Below are 22580 nucleotides of genomic sequence, written 5' to 3'. Positions count from 1 at the left end.
TGCAGAGCTATCGCTTGGCATTTATGAGAAAGAGCTCTTGGTTGTAATTCATGCACTTACTATATGGAAACATATCTTCTTGGGGCTGATTTCATTGTGAAAACAGATCACCAGAGTTTGAGGTATTTTCTTATCCAAACTAAATTGTCAGAGAAGCATATGAGGATGGCCAATTTCCTCTCTATGTTTTATTTTCAGATCTTGCACACCCCAGGAAAGAAGAATGTAGTGGTAGATGCATTGTCATGAAAGCCGTATGTAGCAGCTATCTCGGTTGCTTCTCATGGAGACTTGTCTGCCATGCGTGATTTGTATCATACGGATGTTGATTTTGCCACTATTTGGGCTGATTTGATGGCTGGTCATGCACATGTCTCATATGTGATCAAAGAGGGTTATCTCATGAAAGATAATTGCATATGTCTTGACCTTGTGAAAAATGATGCACATGTTTATGGTTTTGGATGCTTGATAGTGTGATATTTTCTTTTAGGTTCTTTTGGGTCATTGCCTTTTCTTTCAATTTCCTTGCTTCATATTTCAGAAGTATAATAGCCTCTTTTTTCTAATTTGTATTTACTTTGATTGTTTTCTTGGTCTTGACTCTTTAAGATTTATGAATATCTAAGCAGATAGGGAATGGAATACCTTCAAAGTCTTCCATATTCTTCAGTGGACAAATACCTGAGGCAATTGTAGTTGCTAAAGCTGAGCAAAAGACCTTGATTGTGTACATTGCAGGTATTTATGATGCAGTTATATACCTTTACACAACTATGTTTTTGCTATTTACTATTTCAACAAATGCTTCATTATTTTTCTTTCTTCTTTCATACCTTTGTCTGTTTTGTTTTTTAAAATTTGTTTGAATTAGAATGCCCTGTTTCTCAATATATCTTGCTATTGTAAATATCTAATGTACATCAAGCTGAGTCTAGCTATTTGTGGCACTAGGCACTCTTTATCTCATTTTTGCCTTTTGAGGAACAGAGTTTGGGTTGCGTGCAAGGTGTTTAAGTTGTTTCAAATTGGCAGGGGAGAACGAGGATTGCAAAAAGCTGGATCAAATCACATGGAAAGATTGTAAGGTGAGTCTTATGGGAACATGCCAATTCTGTTTTGTTTGATTGTAGAGCCACACACACAAAGAGAGCTTTATTAACGTCTGGAATGACATATGAGACCATCTTCAATCCTAAAGACCATGAATGGCCTTGAAACATATCCAAAGAGATTGGGAGGGGCAGCTCTGTTGGATGTTTGAGTACACCTTCTTGCCCGTAGGTGGACTTTACTTTAGGCTATGTATGTTGATTCCTAGCCATAGATAGACATGATTGGATTTTTGGAGGATGTGGGTATTGTGCATGGGAAGACCCGGATTGTTGCATCTTGGTGGGATGTTCTAAATGCTTCACAATCTATGCGTGTATCTGCTTCTCCTCTGCTGGATCATTTGATTAAATCATGGCAGGAGGTGTTACGGTTCACTTCTTAGAGACCTCCAGATTCCCCTCGAGATGAGAACTCCCTCCCTGCTTGCAGAGGTGTTGGCCACCTCTCGTGATATTACTTGGCCAGAGAAGAATAATTGTAGATGGCAATTCAATCGTATGCTGAGACCGGGTGTTGTGAGGATGTTTGGTACTTTGTTGCCCGGGCGGCTCATTCTGCAGTGCTTGTCATAGATTTTGTGTGCCCCGAGGTTATAGGTGTATTTGGTGCCAGAAGCAACAAGTGCAGTCTCTGGGGCGCCTTCTTAGGATGGATTCTTTGCATGCATAGGATGATTGGGTGTTGGGTCGCAAGACCATGCTGTTGAAGGCTTCCGCTAATGTTATATATCATCTTTTGGTCCAAGAGAAGAGATTGCTTGCATAAGAAGCTAATAAAGTATGGAATGTTAAGAAAATGGCATCGTGGTGGAAGCGCATCCTATTGTGTGGTTGGCATTCCAAGCTTCCTTTTCAGGGCAAAGTGTTTATTCGGCGAGTCATGGTTTGGGGTCTACCTTTGGCCACCATCCTTTGGCGTTGGAGACTTTTGAATGGCAACTGTTTCTTCTGTTAGACTTGTCGAGAATCTAGTTGGCATAGGTTTATTTCTTGCCCGGTGGCTCGCCAGATATGGGAGTTCATCTCTTCAGTGTGGCAAATGGTGATTGGACACACTTCGTCACTCAGGCACTGAGTATTTGGACATGATCAGCCCGGGCGGAACAATCAGCAACATGAGGTTTTCTTTGTTTTCTTTCGATGGTTGGGTCTTTGGCATAATTGGCTCATGCGAAATGCTTTCATCTTTCATTCACAATCAGGGGTGAAAGGTCATGTCCAGTGTGTTCGTGGTCTATTGCTTTGGCAAGTTTCTTATTTGATCGATGCACATGTTATCACCAGGGCATTACATGCTCTTCGTACGGTGGACATGCCTCGTGTGGCCTTTTAGTGGGTGCGGTTTGACGCCTTCTATGTACATGTTTGTATAGCTGGTCATGCGACCTTTGCTTTGATTACATTTTCGTAATCTAATCAACCAAGCATTTTGAAAAAAAAAAGGAGAGAGAGAGAGAGAGAGAGAGAGAGAGAGAGAGAGAGATTTAGTGTCTACCAAAGACCCAATAGGCCTATGACACAAAGTGATACAGTCCATGGCATGGAACATGAAATAAATTAGAACAATCTCATTGGAGTGATATAAAAATGTCCATGGAAATCTCATCATGGAATACATGAAACATGAAACATGAGAGGAGCATCCAGGGTGGCCCTCGAGTGCTAGCTATCTCGAGGACTCCGAGGCAAGCCTTGGGTACCTGTGGGGATGCATGTCACTGATGTGATGGAGGTACGTGACTGTCTAGAAGAGTGCATCCCCAATACCATCGAGGCTGCAACAAACTCTACCTAGATAATATCATGTGGGATTGATCGTTTGTTGCGGATCATACGGGAGAACATCATGGCCTGGGGCCTCTAAACTCGTTGCCAATTAGGGCATCCGGTGCGGTTGATACAACAAGTACAACCCATCATAAAGGGTGCCAATAGTCAGGGAGAGGTGGCTGCAGCAGAAAAACAATATTGATCACAATGTATGAGCTGGTAGTGGCTAGTTTGCAGCAAGAGAGCCTCCTCTAAATGAAGAAAGAGGGCTCCAATTGTCTTGCCGCATGTCCCAATTTAAGAGATGGTTCGTGCCATAAACTTCACCTCTAAAAATATCCCAACTAGTAGACCTTTTGCCAAATGTGCTTTGACATGTCCCCCGTTTGCTTAGCTTACGGATGTAATGATGCGAACAGAATTTTAATTGGGGTTGTCCAAAGTGTCAGATTGGTGCATGCGGAAGCCACACTCATACGCACGTAGAGAGAGAAGTTGGCGCAGAGAGAGAGAGAGAGAGAGATTGGCGAACAGCTTTCTTTAGCAATGAATAGGTTATTAGATACAATAGTGGGCATGGGTATATATACCCTCAAAATGGAAATGGCCGACTTAGTTAGTTATGACTTTATTTCCACATGAGATACTCACTTTAACACCCTCTCTGTAGCTCATAGTGGACATAGATGAAGAAACCAAGTTGATGTAGATGCAACCATGGACACCTCAGTACCGGCCGGATACCGAATACACCTCGGAAAATGCACCAAACAACCTGTCTCCTCAAGAAAATGCCATCTTGAGCTTTAGCTGCCACATAGAATAATGAATTGCAGACAACTCCACATTTATGATCCCCCATTCGTTGAACTACGAACACATCACGTTCAAAAACATCCTCTGAACCTTGAACTGTTGACACACGACGCCCAAAATTCTGCTACATCCCATCCATAGTCTGCTACCAATGAACTACGAACACATCACGTCCATAGATTTGTCAAGCTGTTCCATGCCAGATGCATGTGCCTTGAACTCCGACACACGGGTCCAAATCACCAAAACGGGAGCACAGACTGCCCCTCTCTGCCACTCACATGCCTCTCTCTGGCTGAAGCACGTGGTAGCATCCATCCACCAAGCTAGAATGCTGGAGTATGTGCCAGTGAAGTCCTCGCCACACCGGCAGACGCCGTAGCATCCCTCTTAGAATCACTGTCACTGTCATCCTCGTCAGCTTTGCCTTTGCCTTTGTCATTCGTCGAGCCTTGAGCTTTAGCTTTGGATTTGCAATCCCGAGCCAAATGCCCTCGCTTTCCGCACTTATAACAACGGCTCCTGGACTTCTTATTAGATTCCGATGCAGCATGTGCCGATTCTACATCCTTCGGAACCCGAATCTTGCCTTGGGAAATGAGCACTGCTTCCTCCTCAATGAGAAAAGAGCTGAGATCATCAAATTCCAGCTTTTCCTTCGTGACTTGTAAGCGTAATGCCCTCGAGACCATCTCGTACTCCTCAGGCAACTTCGTAAGAACCAAGGCAGCTAACTGGGTACTAGTTAATGCACTATTCATAGCCGATAACTGATCATGGATAACCTTTGCCTTCATTAGAAGTGACTGCATAGAGGTCCCGGTTTCAAACTTGATGGAAAACAACTGGCCGAGAAGGGTTACTGCTCGCATTGTTGAGTCTCGATCAAACATTCCTGCAAGCTTTGACCACATTTCCTTGGCAGTCTTTAAAGTCTGAATGGCAGGGGAAATTTCCTTGGTGAGAGATTCTGCAATCGCCGACATCGCCTTCGCATTGTGAGCATCCCAATCCACAAGAGATTTGAGAAACTCCTCCTCCTGAAGACGTGTGAACCGATTGCTATCCCTTCGGGGACGTTCCTCCGAGCCATCAACAATGTCCCATAAGCCTTTTCTGCTAAACCATAGCCTCATGATCAAATTCCAATGCGCATAGTTGTCGCCATTCAGTTTGTCGTCCTTGCTTGAACACGGGAGACCCATCTCATAAACTCCGTCCAAGATCTCAGTCGAACCAAACCTCCTCTCCGTAGCCGACACACTTCTCGTTCCTCCTCTTGTAACAGTCAAAATTTTAACGCTGCACTTGATCGCTTGCTCCTACAAATTCCCTTTGTGCCTTGTTAAATAAAAGTGTGCCAGGCTGCAAGGCCGCATTGGACCAGCAGAGGCATGACAATGATCAACTGCACTTGTAGTGGGGGATTAGTGAGACACGTAGTGCTCCTTGCCCCTCGCCACATATGCTCGCATGGCCGCTTTGCTCCTCACAGTGCTGCTCGAGCCCCTCCTCGCCTTGTCTGCAGCAAAGCCGAAGCACAGCACACACGAGCGGCTGTCTCGCCTCGTTGCTCCACTTGGTGCAGTCGGGGTCCGCGCCAGGGCTGGTGGCGTTAGTCCAGCTGGTGGGCGTCAAAAAAGTAAAGCCGCAGGCGCTCGGGGGTCGGCAACAAACGGACTGGATGGAGGACAGATCGGCACCATAGAAATCTTTCAACTATGGCCACGCGACGCCAGTTGTGCTTCACGTTCTGCAGCACCCCGGCCTTGCAAGAGTTGCAATCGTAGCAGACAAGCCAACGCAGCTCTTGTTCTCAACTGCTCCTACCTGCGCTTGAGGATCATTGAGCCAGAAGCTCTGATACCATGTCAGATTGGTGCATGCGGAAGCCACACTCATACGCACGTAGAGAGAGAAGTTGGCGCAGAGAGAGAGAGAGAGAGATTGGCGAACAGCTTTCTTTAGCAATGAATAGGTTATTAGATACAATAGTGGGCATGGGTATATATACCCTCAAAATGGAAATGGCCGACTTAGTTAGTTACGACTTTATTTCCACATGAGATACTCACTTTAACACAAAGATAGTAACCCTCCTAGATTTTAGGAGTCTAATCCTCTGTATTCCAGGATAATCCCCCATTCCCAAAGCTTGTACTTTCCAAATATTTAGACATCCTAGAGTCCACCAGACACCTTTCATACTGGGAAATGTCTAGGCTGGTGACATGATCATTGACTTCCCGGACTGGTGTTGCCTAGGACTCTTCCTGCTCGAGCTCAGTAGACACAAGGACACTTTCTTGAGAGAGGCTCGACCCTAGCCACCTTGACACCTCCCTCACCAGCCAGCCAAGCTTCTTTCGAACCGAGGAGGAGGACACCCATAAACACTAGATCTCGTGGACCCACCTTGGGGTGCTCCGGACCCACCTCGCCCGAGAGGAGTTACCTCGGACCGAGCCTCCACGTTCTTGCTTACTCGACGCCCTCAGCCCCCTGGACATCAGCCACGTTCCCCTCGTCAGCTCCAAATCTAGGAGATGCTCCATCGCCATCGAGCTACCTTTGCACGTGACGTAGCTGAGGGAGACCTCTCGGCCATACTCATTAGCCCCATGCTTGATATTTTGGAGAGTTGTATGCCATCTAATGGGGGCTGATGCTCCTCTCATGTTTCATGTTCCTGGTATTCCATGATGAGATTTCCACGGATAGTTTTGTATCACTCCAATGAGATAGTTTTGTTTTGTTTCTATTTTATTTTCTGTTCTATGATGAGATATGCCATGGACATTATCGTGTCACTTTGGTCTTATAGGCCCATTGGGTCTTTAGTAGACGTTTAATATATCTTTCTTTCTTTCTCTCGCTCTCTGTCACTCAAACAGCAGTACCACATGGATACTCTCATGAGGCTTACAGGGGATGGTTTCATATTGAGTGCCAGATTTCTTGACATATACATGCAGGCGGATTGTAGTGGGCCAGTTGTGGGTATCATCGCACCCTGAGGATAGAGATAGGAAGAGCCATTCAGATACCTCGTGAGGAGAGGATATGGACTATGTGCCAGCGGAGGCCGAGTTAGAGGAGCACTTCATATGCAAGTGCACCATATATCATGAGATTTGAGGGAGGCTCCATTGTCTCTTTAGAGAGGGGTTTGGACTCTTATGTAGGATCATGGATTACCCATATCAGTGGTGCCTGGGCATTTTCTTGCTAGAGCTTCATTGCCACTCTCACTGATTAGGGAGTTGAGACTCCATGGGAGACATCCACCCCGGCCCCAGGCGACCATCATTTAGTTCTTCTGATCACGAAAGGACGCCTAATAAGCCATGGATTACATACCCATAGCCTCATCAAGTCACACAATCTGGAGTGCTTGCAACCCTCCACCAGACCCCACTGTGGTGTGGCTCTAGAGCGGGCACAGCGAGCCCGACATCCTTGACTCCCCGGACCTCGCCAACAACACAGACATCAGCCCCAGCTCGAGGAGATCTTGGAGAGGCAGAGAGCCACCTTCCCACGCCTGGCGAATTTGCAGAGTCTTCTACAGGCTAACCCCATGCTCGATACCCTTGATGGCCCCCTTCCCCTACCAGGGGGTTAGCTGCATAGGTTGTATCATGATGATGGTCCCACTTTGTATCATATGGCTTGGATTTGACATTCCCAGCTCACAGCTCTAGTCTTTGTTTTCTTTTGTACCATGATGAGATTACATGGACACTATTGTATCACTTCTGGTCTCATAGACCCACTGGGTTTGTTGAAGATGTTGAATATAACTTTCTTTCTTTCTTTCTTTCTCTCTCTCTTTATCTCACACACACACACACACAAAAACACACATTAGGATGCAGGCAGGCCACTTGTCTTCCCATAACTTGTTTCTTCCCACTCTTGCAATTGCCAAGTCTGGATGTATTAGTGCTTCCAACCTTTTATCAAGTTCTTTACCTTGAATTTGTAAGAAGGATGGTTGCTTTCCCTCATCAATGTTGCTGATTGGAGGTACAGTTTACAATGCTTCAAGTTCTCTACTTGTGGTAGAAAAGACTAAGTAAGCTCTTAGCTTGGGCATACTCGGGACTCCATCATGAGGACGTAGTATTGATTACCAATTTAGAGCTAAGTTTTGCACAATGTTCATAATGCATGCTAAGTGAAGGTTATTGTCTTGTTATATGATACAATAAGTAGAAGCGTTCCCTTTCCCCCTCTTTTTTAAATCTACCCAAATTTTGATTTGCATGTGAGTATCTTTTTTGTCTTTAAGTCTCTTCTAACCATACCGTTTGATTTGCATCTCTTATTTTTACGGTGCAGGTTCAAGAGGCACTCTTGCAACAATTTGTGACATTGCATCTTTGGCATGGAAGTACTGATGCTGCTCATTTCGCAGACATGTGTATCCTTTTTGCTGGTGTTTTTAATGGCATATCAAGTTTTTACAATCAATCGTGAAAAAGCATTAACTCTTTGTCATTCAGCTGTGCAGAAAGAGAAAACGTAACAACCCACGAATGTCATCTATAAATGATTGTTTTTCCGTTTGCCACACCCCCTGCAAGATCTGTGAGATCTACAAATTTAACCTCTGATATTTTTTCTCCTTTACATAATGAAAACAGTTCCATACCATGAAATTCCTACTATAGCTGTAATCAGTCACAAAGGCATGCTGCTCAAAAAACATGGTGGGTGCGATCAACTTCTTTGTTTATGTAAGAGGAGAAATAGTGCAACTGTAGAGATATATTATTTGATGTCGACAAAATGCTAAATATGCTTCTTCTTTGAAGATGCAAATTTTCTTTCACTCTCTCAGAAACTGATGTGATGAGCTTGGAGTAAATGTTACTTAAACTAATTTATCTTCACAGAGAATGTAAAATCCGTCTAATGTAAGTATTTTGAGAACATGGTTATTTCAACAGGGGGATATATTGCTCCAGCAGAGTTTCTTGTCAGCCTTGAACAGTCTTTAGCCATGCAGGTGCTTTTGAGTCCACAGCTTTGTTAATAAATAAATAAAAAGTTCTGCAACAAATAGTACATAAATGAAAGTTATTAAATTGCTAATGAGACTCAAATTCAATGTCTTCATTGTTGCAAGAATACTGCTGCCATGGTAGCTGCTCTTGCTTCAGCTAGTGCAGGTTCATCCATTCCTTTGACAATGGAAGATGAAGTCGAGAATGTACCTTACAAACCTGGAACTTCCAATGTTGAGGAGGCAGGTTCTTCAGCATTGTATGATGACAGCAGTACCCCATGTGCATCTGCTGCTCAAATAGACAATACCTTGCCTGTGGAAGATGATACTGATCAGCTAGAACATATTCTATCAGCTCGAGAACATATGCTGGCCACGGGCAAAATATCCGAATTTCCAGATGATGATACAAAACCTGGAGTTGATGCTGCAATAGGTGACAAGAATACGCTGCAGAGCACCGCTGCATCAGGAGTTTTGGAAACCTTGGCACAAAACTCTTCGATGGAAGGCAATGCTTCAAAACTGTCTGAAATGAATGAGACACTTTCCTGCACTAAGGCATTGGTTCCAAAGAATAAACAGAATGTGGAAGCAGTTCTCTTGCAAGTGCGTCTGACAAATGGTGAAAATATACGCAAGATTTTCAATTCCAACGATCGTTTGGCAGTGGTGAAAGAGTTTGTAGACGAGAATCGGACTGATGGAAATAACAGCTATTCTCTTGCCGTGCTTTATCCAAGGCATCTTTTCAGCCAAGAAGGTACTTTTTCTCTAGTCAATTAATTTACTATGAGAAATTTATGCAGTGTCATTTATGCTAGTTCCCAACTTCTATGTTACTATTATATAGTGTCTTACGACTTAGCCTTTTCTGAGTGGAATAAAAGGATTGGACCCTTTATGAAGCCCATCCTCTTTTAGGGAGAGGATGTAGAGGGACCCTGTAGTTTGTTCCAAATAGAGTGAATTACTCTGACGAGAATCTAGATGAAGAGAGTGAATGAACAAGGGAGATTTGAATGCATTGAGAGGAGAATAAGGCAACTATGTCAAATGGCATTTTGAATTACCTCATGGTGCACTTTGATAGCTCATAGAACAACTCTGTGAGCCCTGCAATCAATCCCCATTTTAATGAAAATATTTTTCTTTGGATTGTGGAAAAAAGTGGAAGCAAGCCCCAGCCATAGGCTCTTTGCATCCCAAATATAGTGGTCGATAGTGTGTGATAGAATATCACATCTGGGACAAGAACGACACTATGTCCGTTGGTTCCTTCCTGTAAAAAATATGAAAGCAATAAACTAGAAATGAAATGATAACAAGACTGAAAGACCAAAGGTTACCTTGAGATGAGTGTAGACAAGACACAAGCTTAAGATTCATTGATGTGACACCTACAATTTATAGGTGAGTACAAGATTGAGTAGACTCACTTATGGGATAAATGTAGAGGTGCCACATGGCACTAGACTCAAGACACAAAGACTGAACTGAAACTAGACTAGAGAAATAGTACACCTAGTGTGCACTTATTTCCAACACCCTCCTTAAGTGGACACTAGGAGGAAGACAAAAAGACAAGACTAGAAGACAGACATAAAGACTGATAGACTGAGAGACAAGACATGAGAGACAAAAGATCCTGAGACACCCCTCCTCAAGTGATATCCTCATATGGGTCCACAAGGATAGGGACAAGATGGATCTAAAACAAGACACAGTCAGATTGATAGACAGATAGATAGACAACAGATAGACAGACAGACAAGACTAGATAGACAGAAAACTGACTGTAGACAAACAGATGGACCTTGAAGACATCCCCTCCTCAAGGGCAATCTCTGCCTCTTGGGTAGGGACAAGAGAGAGGTCAAAAAGCATAATGAGTAAGACACTAGAACCCCTTGACCTACATCATCGGTGGTCAAAGTGGTAGACAAGAAAGGTGAAGTAATCAGAAAGCCCATTCCTCATCATGTGAGGAATGAACAGCAAGATCTGCTGTTGTAGATGCTGCAGCAACATGTGCTGAGGCAAATGCAGGGGCTGATGTAGAGGTTTTAGAGTAGCAGTCCTTCTCCCGGTGATTATCACGGCCACAAATGGTGCATGGATGAGCCTTGAAGCAGTCCTTCTCCATATGATTAGTTTTTCCACAATGGGTGCAAGGCTTTCTTACCTTAGAACCTCCTTTCTTTGCTAAAAATGCAGTGTCAGTTACCTTTTGTTGTTTTGTTCTTTCCTCTTCTTGGAGAGCATTGATGATACCTTCAAGAGTAGGATTATTGTGATACTTGAAGGTAGTGACAAGAGTAGCATAGGTGTCAGGTAAGCTTTTGAGAAGCACAGCAATAGCAATATCTTCGGAGATGGGGGACTTCACTGATGCAAGCTGAACCATAAGACTGCGAAAATAATTGACATGAGAGGCTATAGTAGCTCCCTCCTGCATATATAGATCAAAGAATGAGATCATAAGTGCAATCTTAGAGTTTTTAGAGTGGGGTCCAAACAGGGTATCCAAAGTGATCCATGCTCGAGAAGCAGACTGTATGTCGGAGATGTGATGAATGTAATCATCTCCAAGACCGAGCAAGATGATAGCATAGGCTTTGTCATTCTTGGCAGTGGGAGCATAAGTGATAACTTGCTCAATGTCAGAATCTTCGGGAGTAGCATGATGAACAACATCCCACAGGCCTTCTTTCATAAGATGGCACTTGATTTTGATTTGCCAAGTATGAAAGTTGGACCCATTGAATTTGTCGATAGACATGAGAGAATGGGTAGAAGATGCCATGTGGGAAGGTCTTACCTCTTGCTAATGATGCAAGGGCAGTGTCTATTCCCTTACAAGAGAGAGTTCAGTTTTGAATTAATTTTGAAGAAAAATAGAACTGAAAATATTGAAGTATACCACTTTGGTTTTTTTCCTCAGGTCTTCCACCCTTTCAGGGGTAACCCGAGAGAGAGAGAAAGAGAGAGAGCTGCGAACAGAGATTTTTGCAAATAGAGAGAGATGTAGTACAGGGCCACGATACCTAGAGAGACCGGAGAGCGAGCAGAGGTGGAGAATTTGTTGCAGAACCTCGGGCAGCTCCTGGAGAAGTGCAGCCTGTTGAAGAAGTTGGCGCAGAATTTCAGGAGCAGCACGGGGGCCAGGAGCAGGAGCAGATGTCGGGGCAGATACAACGCAGAAAATAGCAGACAGAAATCTGCGCAGATAGGCAGCAGAACGGCGTCTTCCAGAGCAGCTGCGCAGATCCAATCTTGATGAAGAGGTATAGAAAGGGGGGGCAGCAGATGTAGAGGCTTGCGCAGCAAATGGCGGGGTAGAAATGGGAGCAGCTCCGGGAGAATGGCGGGCAGCAGCAGGGTAGTGGCAAGACTAGGGGAGCAAACCTTGCTCTGATACCATGTAAAAAATATGAAAGCAATAAACTAGAAATGAAATGATAACAAGACTGAAAGACCAAAGGTTACCTTGAGATGAGTGTAGACAAGACACAAGCTTAAGATTCATTGATGTGACACCTACAATTTATAGGTGAGAAGTACAAGATTGAGTAGACTCACTTATGGGATAAATGTAGAGGTGCCACATGGCACTAGACTCAAGACACAAAGACTGAACTGAAACTAGACTAGAGAAATAGTACACCTAGTGTGCACTTATTTCCAACACTTCCAACGTAAGAAAAAAGCGAAAATGCATCATAGAGCTATTTGTTGTGAAAAAAACAAAAGTAAACTATTTTAACCGAAAAAAACGAAGTAAGTTTTTTGCGTTTGCTTTTTGTTGGTTCCGATAAATAACACACTACCCCTCACTTCCCGCCTCTTGGCTTCTTCATTGAAGCGTTGAGAGGACGTGGCTCTAGTTTGCCTCAAGCTTTCACTGTGCAAGCAATGCAATTTACAAAGGTTTTTTTTTTCTGGGAAAGAGATCCTTCTATTAGTTACCAAACAAAACAGCCATAATGGCTAAGTACAAACTTAGCTCCATAGCAAAGTGAGAATCAATAAAACTGAAAAGGGGGAAGGATGCTCTTCTCCCCCGGCTGGCCACTTTGGGGGAAGGCTATTTGGGGGGGCGGGGGGGGGGGGGGGGGGGTGCAACCACACTGGTAGTCTAAGTGCCAAGTGTGCTCACCACCATTGTTAGTGAGAAAAGGACCGTGATGCCAAATCCTCGAGAAGGCCTCGCAGCACTTTTGCATGGGGTTGGAGCCACCCTGAAGCTTCCCCCACTGTCCACGGAAGGTATGAATGATATCAAAGCTAGATGCTTTGGATGGTCTCGGCTGGCGGGGTGAAGGTGCCCTTGATGGCCTTGCTACAACAAGCTCTCCAAATGTGCCACCAATTTACAAAAGTTTAAGACCCCGTGGATGCCCAAACTAATGTGGACGACCTCAACCCCGGCCTTGTTGTTGCCTGAGCAAATCCTCGTGTATACGTATCAGATTTCCTACCTGGTGTGCAAACGAACCAGCAACTTCAAACACAACTAGCTTTCCAGCAAATTCCTATGGTGCTATGCACCTTTTCGGGGGGGGGGGGGGTGGGCGGGGGAAAGGGGAAGACACTTGAGTTTGTGTGTACACAAGGTTGCAGGATTGGAAGTCCAAGATAGCCTCACTCTCCATTGATTGGGAAGATTTTAAGCAAAAGTGTGTAGAAACCTTTGCCCAATCTGAAGATGATTACACAAAGTTTGCTAAATTTTGTGATCTCTCTTTTAAGGGGAGAACTCTTCGGGCCTGCGTGAATGACCTGAGGGATTTGTTTTCCGCTCTCCCTGACATACCGCAAAGGGTATGGTGCCTCAAGTTTGACCATGGATTAGGCAAAGATCACCAAGATGAGGATCGTAAGAACAAACCAATAGATTTGTGTTGTGCTCTTCACTTTGCTAAAATGTGTGATGATAGAGTTGGATCCACAATTGTTCATTCATGAGAGAAAGGAGACCATGTACTGACGAGCGAGAGCTGGAGCTCCCCCCTTGCGGTCCCGTCGCCTCCCCCTCCCCCTTGGGCAAAGCTGTGCACTACCCACTGCCCTTGCCTCCTTCACCCGTGCCTCCCCTTCGCCTGCGCGGACAAATTTGGGATTTGCTTTAGGCAACCCTCATTGGCAAGTCAGACAAAATCAGTGATATCCATTTTCTTGGGCTTGGCTACTCGTAGAATCTCTGGTACAACAAGTACAAGGGTTGGAACAGTAAGTACAATGGTTGGTACAGCAAGTATAGTGGCTGGAACAGCAGGTACAGTGGCTGGCACAGTACATACAGCCCTCAAATCAGCCGGTACAACCTCCATCAGTACATAAATCAGCCAGTACAGGGATAGTGCAGCCATCAAGAGGCTAAAGAAATAAAGAAACCTTATGTTGAGGGGAGTGAAGGAACTCTCCACAAGTAGTAGTTGATGGGAATGTAGACATCGAACATGGTAGAGGCTAGCGTGCAGCAAGAGAGCCTCCTCCAAATGAAGAGAGAGGGCTCCAATTTATAGATTTGGGCCTCCCATGAGCTAAAATGGCAAGAGAAGGCTATAATGACAAGTGGAGACTCGAGAACCACACGATAGCTGAAGTGACAACTGTGAGGCCACTTGTCTCACTTTGATCCACTTTCTTGCCACGGTATTTGTTCAATTCCAAACGTAATCACGGGAACAAAATAGTCTCAGGAGGTCTACCCGACCACTGAATATACTGCAGAACAAGCTTCTAGTCTGCAAGGAGATGAGACATATAAGGGAATCCACAAATCTTACCCTCCACAGCCAAACAAAAGTTACACACACACTTTTTTTTTGGTGAAACCACTGTCACGTTATAAAAAAACAATGTACATTCATAGCTGTCCTGGAGTGGGGCAGCTGCTACTTAATTCAGAAACTGTGGGAAAACACTTCTAGTTGCTGGAAGGAAAGCTCTCCGATTTCATGAGAATCTCGGAGGGATTGTAACATAGATGTCAGGTACGAAACGAATGTATTCAAAAACGGTACCAATACTGCACACTTAAATTTTGAAAAATAAGTTCGATTGCGGTACGGTCCACTTAAAAAACACTTGGAAAATAGATATTTGTACACTTTTGGCCATATTTTGAGACTTGGTACCATACCTTGAGCCCTCCTTTATATTTTCAGTACCTGAAACAAATCATGGCGCCATACTCTTCTTTACTTTTCATACTTTCAGACTGGGGAGCCGGGGCCATACTTTCAGACTTGGCACCATACCCTCCTGTACTTTTTTAGTACCTGAAACAAATCATGGCACCATACTCTCCTTTAATTTTCATACTTTCAAACTAGGGACCTCATACTTTTTCTTTCGTGTGGAGTCCAAACCTCATTTCCAAAGAGAGAGAGGGAGGGACTCGAGAGAGCCTAGGTAGTAGGCCCTAGAGACTCAGAGAGCTTGAGAGAGAGATGGGGCCCTAGCGACGAGAGAGAAAGAAAGAAAGAGAGAAAGAAAGATTTTATTAACGTCTTCCAAAAGACCGAACTCGGCCTATGAGACAAATCGGAGTACCTGTATGGGGTATCCTCTGTCATCCCAACAAAATGAAAAAGTACTGAACAAAAAGAAGCTGAATCTGGGTGTGCAGGGGATGGAGCTCTACTACTAGGAGAATGCAAAGCTATATGCATGGAGTATACAATCATGATATGCAACCTAGCTAGCTCCATCCTGTACCATACTGGGGGTATAAAATGGTATACATCAGTGAAGGGGGTGTCCACAGCTCCCTGAAGAACATGCCTGGGTGTGCTCTGAAGCGAGCCAGTCGCTCCGCACCCTCTGTGAAACTGAGCTCTAATCTCTGTCATCTCTCTCTGGTATAGGCGTGGTGTCCGAAAGCCAAGTGTCCTCTGTCTCCTGCGGGCTCTAAGTGTCTCTGCTCTCTGGAGAGTAATTCCCTGCCGTGTAGAGGTTGGGAGGGGGATGGATCTCTGAAAAAATGTAGTAATCTGTGTCTGTCGCCCCCCCTCTGGAGCTGTCTGAGCCTGTAATAATGTCTCTCTGTGGCTCTGTATGTCTAGAATGTATCTCCCCAGTATGCGCTGGTCTGCTGTCTCAAAGATCTGGCGTAGGGAATGTGGCTCTCTGAATAAAATGGGATATCTCTCTCTGATGGCTGTATATGCTCTGCATCTGCATACATAATGCTCCTCACTCTCCACCTCCTCTCTGCACAATCTGCATACCCTCTCCTCTCGGGGGATCCGTGCTGCTCTGCCAGTCTCAATCTCCAATCGGTGTGATGAAACTCTGAGCTGACCAATAGCCACTCGGGAGCCGTGTGGTAAAAAGCTCTCCATGTATCTAGGCCTCTCTATAAATCCATCATCAGTGATACTCATGAAGTGATCTCTGTAGTATAGCATCTTCGGTGGAAGAGGCTGTGTAGGCGATATCCATGTCTCTCGTGTATAGAGCTGCCATAGATCCTGTCTCAATACTCTGTTCCTCTCACTATGAGAGAGACGGATATGTGGTGCATTCCTGTCATACTGGAATGGTGGTAGATGATCCATGTCTAGGCCATGCTGTGAGAACCAATGTGTGACCTGTGCATACCATGATCCTCTGTCTCCTGCCTCAGCCAGCTGTCTAGATGCCTCAAAAGCTCTGTATGACAATCTGTCCTGTGGCATCTCTCTGAATCTGTCTAGCAGGCATATAGTCTGAAATATGGCCTCTACCATCATAGGAGGTGCAGCAAACTCTGCTCGGATAATGTCATGAGGTACTGACGGTTTGCTGCGTATCATGCATGCCATCATGAGGGCCTGTGGTCTCTCTATCTGTGTCCACCAATGGGTAGCAAGGCCTGGCGCCCATACCGCTGCTCCATACATCAATGCCGGTGTGACTAATGTGTCGAATAGCCACCCCTTCGTCCGGGGCTCCTGAAAATGCGCCTGGTGGCACTGTCTCTCTAGCATAGCCAATGCTGCATATCCCCGTGTCAATCTAGCTCTGGCTGCTGAACCCATGGTGAAGCGTGTGGCTGCTGCAGAGAAGGTAACCCCTAGGTACACGTATGATGTCACCACCTCCACCTGGCATCCTGCGAGAGTGAATGTCAGCTGACTCCTGCCCTGTCTCGATGTATGAAAGACCATAACCTTGGTTTTCCCAAGGTTCACAGTAAGACCCCTCTGTGTGCAGAAATCATCGAGTGCATGTAGATGCTGCTGTAGACCACCTGGAGACTCAGACACTAATACAATATCATCAGCATAGAGCATAATATGTACTGAGGTACCTGCTAAATCAACTCCATCTCCGCCTCCCCGTGTAATGAAGTCAGCCACCTCATCAATGTATAACCCAAATAGTGTGGGGGAAAGTGGGCATCCTTGCTTCACACCAATGGTGCTAGCAATAGTCTCGGACATACCTCCTGGACATCTGACTCGCCCAAAAACCTGCTCATATAATGCATAGATGCCCCATGTCATATCTCCTGGTATGCCAAGAGACTGTAGGCGCTGAAAGAGCCTCTCTCGTGGTACTGTGTCAAATGCCTTGCGGAAATCCACAAAGCAGCAATAGAGCTTTCTCTTCCTCACTCTGGCCTGATCAATCATACATCTCAAAGTGAATACCTGGTCAGTGGTAGAGAAAGCTCTCCTGAAGCCTGCCTGCTCTGATGAGCGTAAACCTGCTCGCTCAGCATATAAGCTAAGCTCATGCTCCAGCACTGCACCATAGAGTTTGGCCAGCACGTGGCCAACCATAACCGTCCTGTAGTTGCTCGGATCGAGCATATCCCCTGTTTTGTGAATCGGCACAATGGTGTGCATCGTCCACTCCGCAGGCAAACCCTCTGCTAGTGCCCTGTTAAACAGGTGTGCAAGAAAAGGAGCTAAAGAATCTACTGCATATATGAGATGCTCACCCTGCAGGCCCATATGGTCGGCGGCCTGTCCATGCTGTAGGCGGCGGATAGCTTCCTGTACCATCGAGTGGGTAAAGAAGCTAGCTGTGGTAGGTCGAGGCTCCTGTGGCTGAGGTATAGGTGGCTGCTTCTGCATATGTGTGCCATGTCTGTGGGTCTGCAATAGGTGTCGGGGTCCGGGGCTCTCTGAAGTGCCGCCATGAGACAGGGCTATCTCTACTCATGAAGAAATGAAAGATCTCTAGCTCCTGTATCTCTGCGAAGGCCCGCCTTTTGCGGCGAGTAAGTCTCCTCATCTCTCTCCTCGACTCCTGCTCTGTGATGGCTCCCAAGGCTCTCTGTATGCGGAGCCGTGAGTATAGGGCTCTGCACTCGTCATCATACCATCTGTTCTGGGGCATAGTCCCAGGTCTCGCAGGCTCTCCTGAGTGTACACGATGTGGGAAGCTCTGTAATGCAGCCGTGTGTAGGAGTGATGCCAGCTGGGCTGTAATGGTATCCATAGGTGCCAGGGGATCCATGAGTAGGAGTCCATCCTCTACTCTGCCAGTGTATATGTCTGCCATGTCATGTGTGAAGTAGATGGTAGTGTGTGGCGTCGGTATGTGGGGGACTGGTGATACTGGTGATCCGACTAGTGAAAATGCCAAGTATGTATGATCTGCCCCAATAGGACGAGGTGGAATGAAGAATGAGGTGACAAGCTGTGATGCCTCCACAGACCCCATAATGTAGTCTACCACCGTGCCTCCGGTCCGTGTATGACCCCCATGTGGGAAGCATGTCAGCCCTCCTGATCCCGGCCACTGTAACATCCCGTTATAAATAACGAGACGATGCCTGGCTCCCAACTCTAGTAAGTGGTCCCCATAATGTCCTTTGTCTGGTCCAGTGTCCTCTGATGCCCGACTAGCCCCTATCTCCTCTGGATCCACAGGGTGGAGGATCTCCATGTCATCATAGTCATACACCTCACACTGTCTGCTCTGTGTGTGGGCATTGAAGTCGCCCGTAAGAAATACTTCCCCTAGTGTAGAATAATGCATAATCTCCTCTGACAGACAAGTGTATGGCGAGGCTCCTGTCTCCTCCTCCTGTGGCATGTCCTCTGTAATGACATAGGAGGATCCTGATGGAGAAAAGTAACATAGAGCTATGTATATAACCCTGTCCTGTGAGAGCTGTAAGCTGATCCACATGTATCTGGCCTCTGGATCCTGTGCTACCACTCTCAGTCTCCCCTGTAGCCCCCGTCTGAATAGGACTGCTACTCCCCCCGACCCTCTCGAGGTACCCTGGCGTGTGGTCCTCCTGTATGCTGACTCCCACTGGAATCCCTCTACTCGAGGTAGCCCTCTCTCTGGGCTCTGATGTGTCTCTGTCAGCAGCATGATGTCTCTCCCCACCATAACATGCTCCAGTCGTCCAGGCTGCACCCATAGTGAACCATTACAGTTCCATACTGCCATGTGTATCTCTGTCAGTTGCCTGGTCTGTGTCCCATAGGCCCCAAACCGCTAATCCATGGGCCGGCCATCAATGATGACCCGACCATCTCGATAGAAGGCCTTCTTGCCTTCTCTCCTCGCGTGTGAGACTCGTGGCATGCAAGTTCTCCTATGCTCAAGCTGCATCCTGGTGAGATCATCATCCAAGAAAATAGGAGCTCCCTCTAAACCTCGTAGTATGACCCTCTTCCTCATAAAGGTGACCCTCTCCGTCTCTCCTGCAAACTGTAGGATGAGGGCTCGCTTGCGTGTTGAGTCTTTCCCGGCTCTCCATGCTTTGGTGAAGGGGAGAGGTGCTCTTCCTTGTAGCCGAGCTTCATGCATAGAAGCTGTCCATCTTTCTCGGGAGTGGAGTCGGGTGTCTCGGCTATACCTGTGACTCGAATGTTGAGGCGGCGGGCATGCCTCATCTTCTCCTCCTCAATGGTGGTGTGAATGATTTGATGTTCTTCCCTTTGAGTCTCCTCCCTCACTTCTTTACGGATGTTCTTCTTCACCACCTCGACCCATCCTGACTGCTTGGCTTCGAGCTTTCCCTCCATGTCCTTTGTGATCTCCTTGGAGATCTCGTCTTTGATGGCCGTGAGAGTGTTGTCATTGATCTCCCCTTCTTCCTTCTCAGCATTCTTGATGGCTACCATTTCCACTTTCAATGCACTCACCTCCTCCTTGAGTGCCATGTTCTCTTGTTCGAGGTTCGTGACCCGTGCTTCGAGAGCTATGATGTGCCGATGTAGTTTGTTTTCCACCTCATTGAGGTTGGAATCGGATGTCTTCTTGTTCTCCTTGATTAGTGCCTTCATTGCCATCTCAAGGGCCTCGAGTTTCTCTTGGAGACTCGGGGCCATCCCTCCAGGTCACTCTGCAGTCCTTCCCACAGGCAGGGAGGAGAGAGAGAGTGTTATGTTGCTGCCTTGGGGGCCTGAGCAAGGGTGAACTGGCGGAAAGGCGGAAAGGGGTACAGAGGCGAAATGGCGAAATGGCGGGCACAGTCAAAATGGCGAACTGGGGCGAAGAGCCAAAATGGCGAACTGGCGGAAAGGCGGAAAGGGGTACAGAGGCGAAATGGCGGGCAGTCAAAATGGCGAACTGGGGCGAAGAGCCAAAATGGCGAACTGGCGGAAAGGTGGAAAGGGGTACAGAGCCTAGGTAGTAGATATAGAGAGCTTGAGAAAAGAAAGAAAGAAAGACATATTAAGCGTCTACTAAAGATCCAATGGGCCTATGAGACCAAAATGATACAATAATGTCCATTGCATATCTCATCATGGAATGGAACATAAAACAGAAAGAAAACATAAATATAGCTATCTCACTGGGGTGATACAAAACTGTCCATGGAAACTCATCATGGAATACTAAGAACATAAAAACATGGGAGTAACATGAGCTCCGAGTAGATGGTATACCACTCTCCAAAATGTCAAGCATGGGGCTGACGAGTATGGCCGAGAGGTCTCCCTCAGCTATATCACGTGGAAAGGTAGCTCGATGGCGGTGGAGCATGTAATGGATCTTGAGCTGATGAGAGAGGGGAGGAGAGCCTAGGTAGTAGGCCCTAGAAAGCTTGAGAGAGAGAGAGAGATGGGGTCCAAGCGGGCTGCCTTGCTGCCTTGGGGGCTTGAGCAAAGGGTGGGTGGTAAAGGCAACAGGACGACCGGCCTATAGCAGCGAAAACACAACGAGCAAAGGATGGGTGGTAAGGGCAGAACAGGGCGGCCGGCCTACACCAGCGAAAAAACAACGAGCAAAGGGCGGGTGGGGAAAGGGCATCGAGCACAACACCAAAAAAAAACGAGAAAAAATCATCTTTTTTTTATCGTACCGTACCGGTCAGGTACGAAACTGTACGAAACGTTTAGCAAAAGTGTCATGGAAAAAAAAACGTCTCGAATCTCGTACCGTACCTCCATTTCGTTTCGTACCAGTCTTTGTGTCCCTGTGGTGCGGTACGCGTCCCGCATACAACTATGGATTGTAAAAGGACTCTCTGGAAGTAAGCAAAGAGCTGAATAGAATCTCCAGAGAAGAGCAGCTAATTCCAAGCATGGCAGATGGTGCACAATGCCCAAAATCTAGTCCAGTCAAGGAAGTCTGTATAAGCTGGTAGTGGAGGAGAAAGGGAGCCAAAAAGCCGAAACATTCGCTTGAAATGCCTCTCAGGAAAATGAGCCCGGAAGTGTCCGAACAATCATCAAGAAAACCCCAAGAGTGAAAGCAATACCAAAGAAGGTGAGGCACCGTCTCTCTAGGATGGGAACACCGCCTACAAGATGCAGTGGCAATATGCCTCCATGCCTAAAGAGTTCTCACTGGGAATACCTCAACTTGAGATCTCCATAGAAACAGTTGTTGCTTAAGAGACAATCTGCTCTTCCAAATTCTTTTCAATGCAGCTTTCCACCAAGCAAGAGATTTTGACATATGCTAGAGGCGATTTGCATGATCCTCAAGGCGGTAAGAGCATCCTGTAAGTCTTGGCCGCAGATAATTGGTAAAAAGGCACATGAGTATATCCTGGAAGCTGCCTATTAAAACGCCAATCTCGAAGTCTCTCTGCCTCAAGCATTGGGACTGGCTAAAATGGTGCATCATTTCTGAAATGACTCTCCAGATTGGCCTATGATGCATCTCCAAATTACATTGCGCGACGGCTCGTGGAAAGGTGAAAACACGACCATTTTCATTCACACTGTCACGTACCAACATTGAGTTACCCTGATTCGGAGGCCTGCTAGGCCATCGTAGATGACATAGTATAGCTTGCCAATCTTGAATAAGAGCAGTCGCATATGATGAGCCCGGAATCATAATTGATAATCCAATGCTCATATGCATTTGTAGGCATGTTAGTGCACATAGCTCCCAATATGTGTGCCCATGGCTTGACTTGCTCTATAAAACCAAGTAGAAGAGTGGCCGGCCTTGCAAGTATATGATAATGAATATTAAGGACATTGAGCCCACCATGCATTTGGGCAAACATGTGAGCTCTTGCCTTAAGAAACGTAGCCCTTTTTTATCCGCTTTGGTTTTCCATAGGTATTCCATTGCTTTAGACATGAAATTATCAATTTGTTTATGCGACCAAGGTAGTAGCAAAAGATAAAACTGCGCGTATGGCATTATTATTGAGTGTACTATCTGCAATTGCACATGTAGAGGCCATGTAGATAATTTTCAATATTCATTTTTCAAGTGCAATTTGCCCATCACCCATTGAGTCTCATCCTTCAAAGACAACTCCCAACCAATGGGGTAACCTAGATGCGTGCCTATCTCATTAGGTGGCAAGATGTGACCCAGCCACAAAATCTGATGCCAATCATAATTTTTCAAGGGAAGCAACTTGGATTTTCAAAATTCACATGCAATCCTGTAGCCAAACCATAGAGGGACAGTGCTTTCATGAGAGCCGT

General features: G+C 45.9%; 1 protein-coding gene across 2 annotated transcripts in view; it reads left to right on the top strand.

The window, feature by feature from the left end:
- Positions 1 to 22580, top strand: part of LOC147608367 (Ubiquitin-like superfamily protein) — a 47651-nt gene that overhangs the window by 10043 nt on the left and 15028 nt on the right. Inside the window, exons 2-7 of one of the 2 annotated variants that reach the window (XM_086789548.1) lie at positions 633 to 741; positions 1036 to 1088; positions 8046 to 8127; positions 8351 to 8416; positions 8657 to 8715; positions 8836 to 9478. In XM_086789548.1, the coding sequence (XP_086645674.1) occupies positions 633 to 741; positions 1036 to 1088; positions 8046 to 8127; positions 8351 to 8416; positions 8657 to 8715; positions 8836 to 9478 (1012 nt within the window). The remainder of the gene's footprint in view (positions 1 to 632; positions 742 to 1035; positions 1089 to 8045; positions 8128 to 8350; positions 8417 to 8656; positions 8716 to 8835; positions 9479 to 22580) is intronic. The other variant, XM_086789549.1, reaches the window with a different exon arrangement.

The sequence above is a fragment of the Cibotium barometz genome, chromosome 53, assembly GCF_041138505.1.
Source record: "Cibotium barometz isolate CiBa-2024 chromosome 53, ASM4113850v1, whole genome shotgun sequence".
NCBI lineage: Eukaryota > Viridiplantae > Streptophyta > Polypodiopsida > Cyatheales > Cibotiaceae > Cibotium > Cibotium barometz.
Note: the sequence above shows the minus strand (reverse complement) of the source record. Positions and strands in the feature narration are given on the sequence as shown.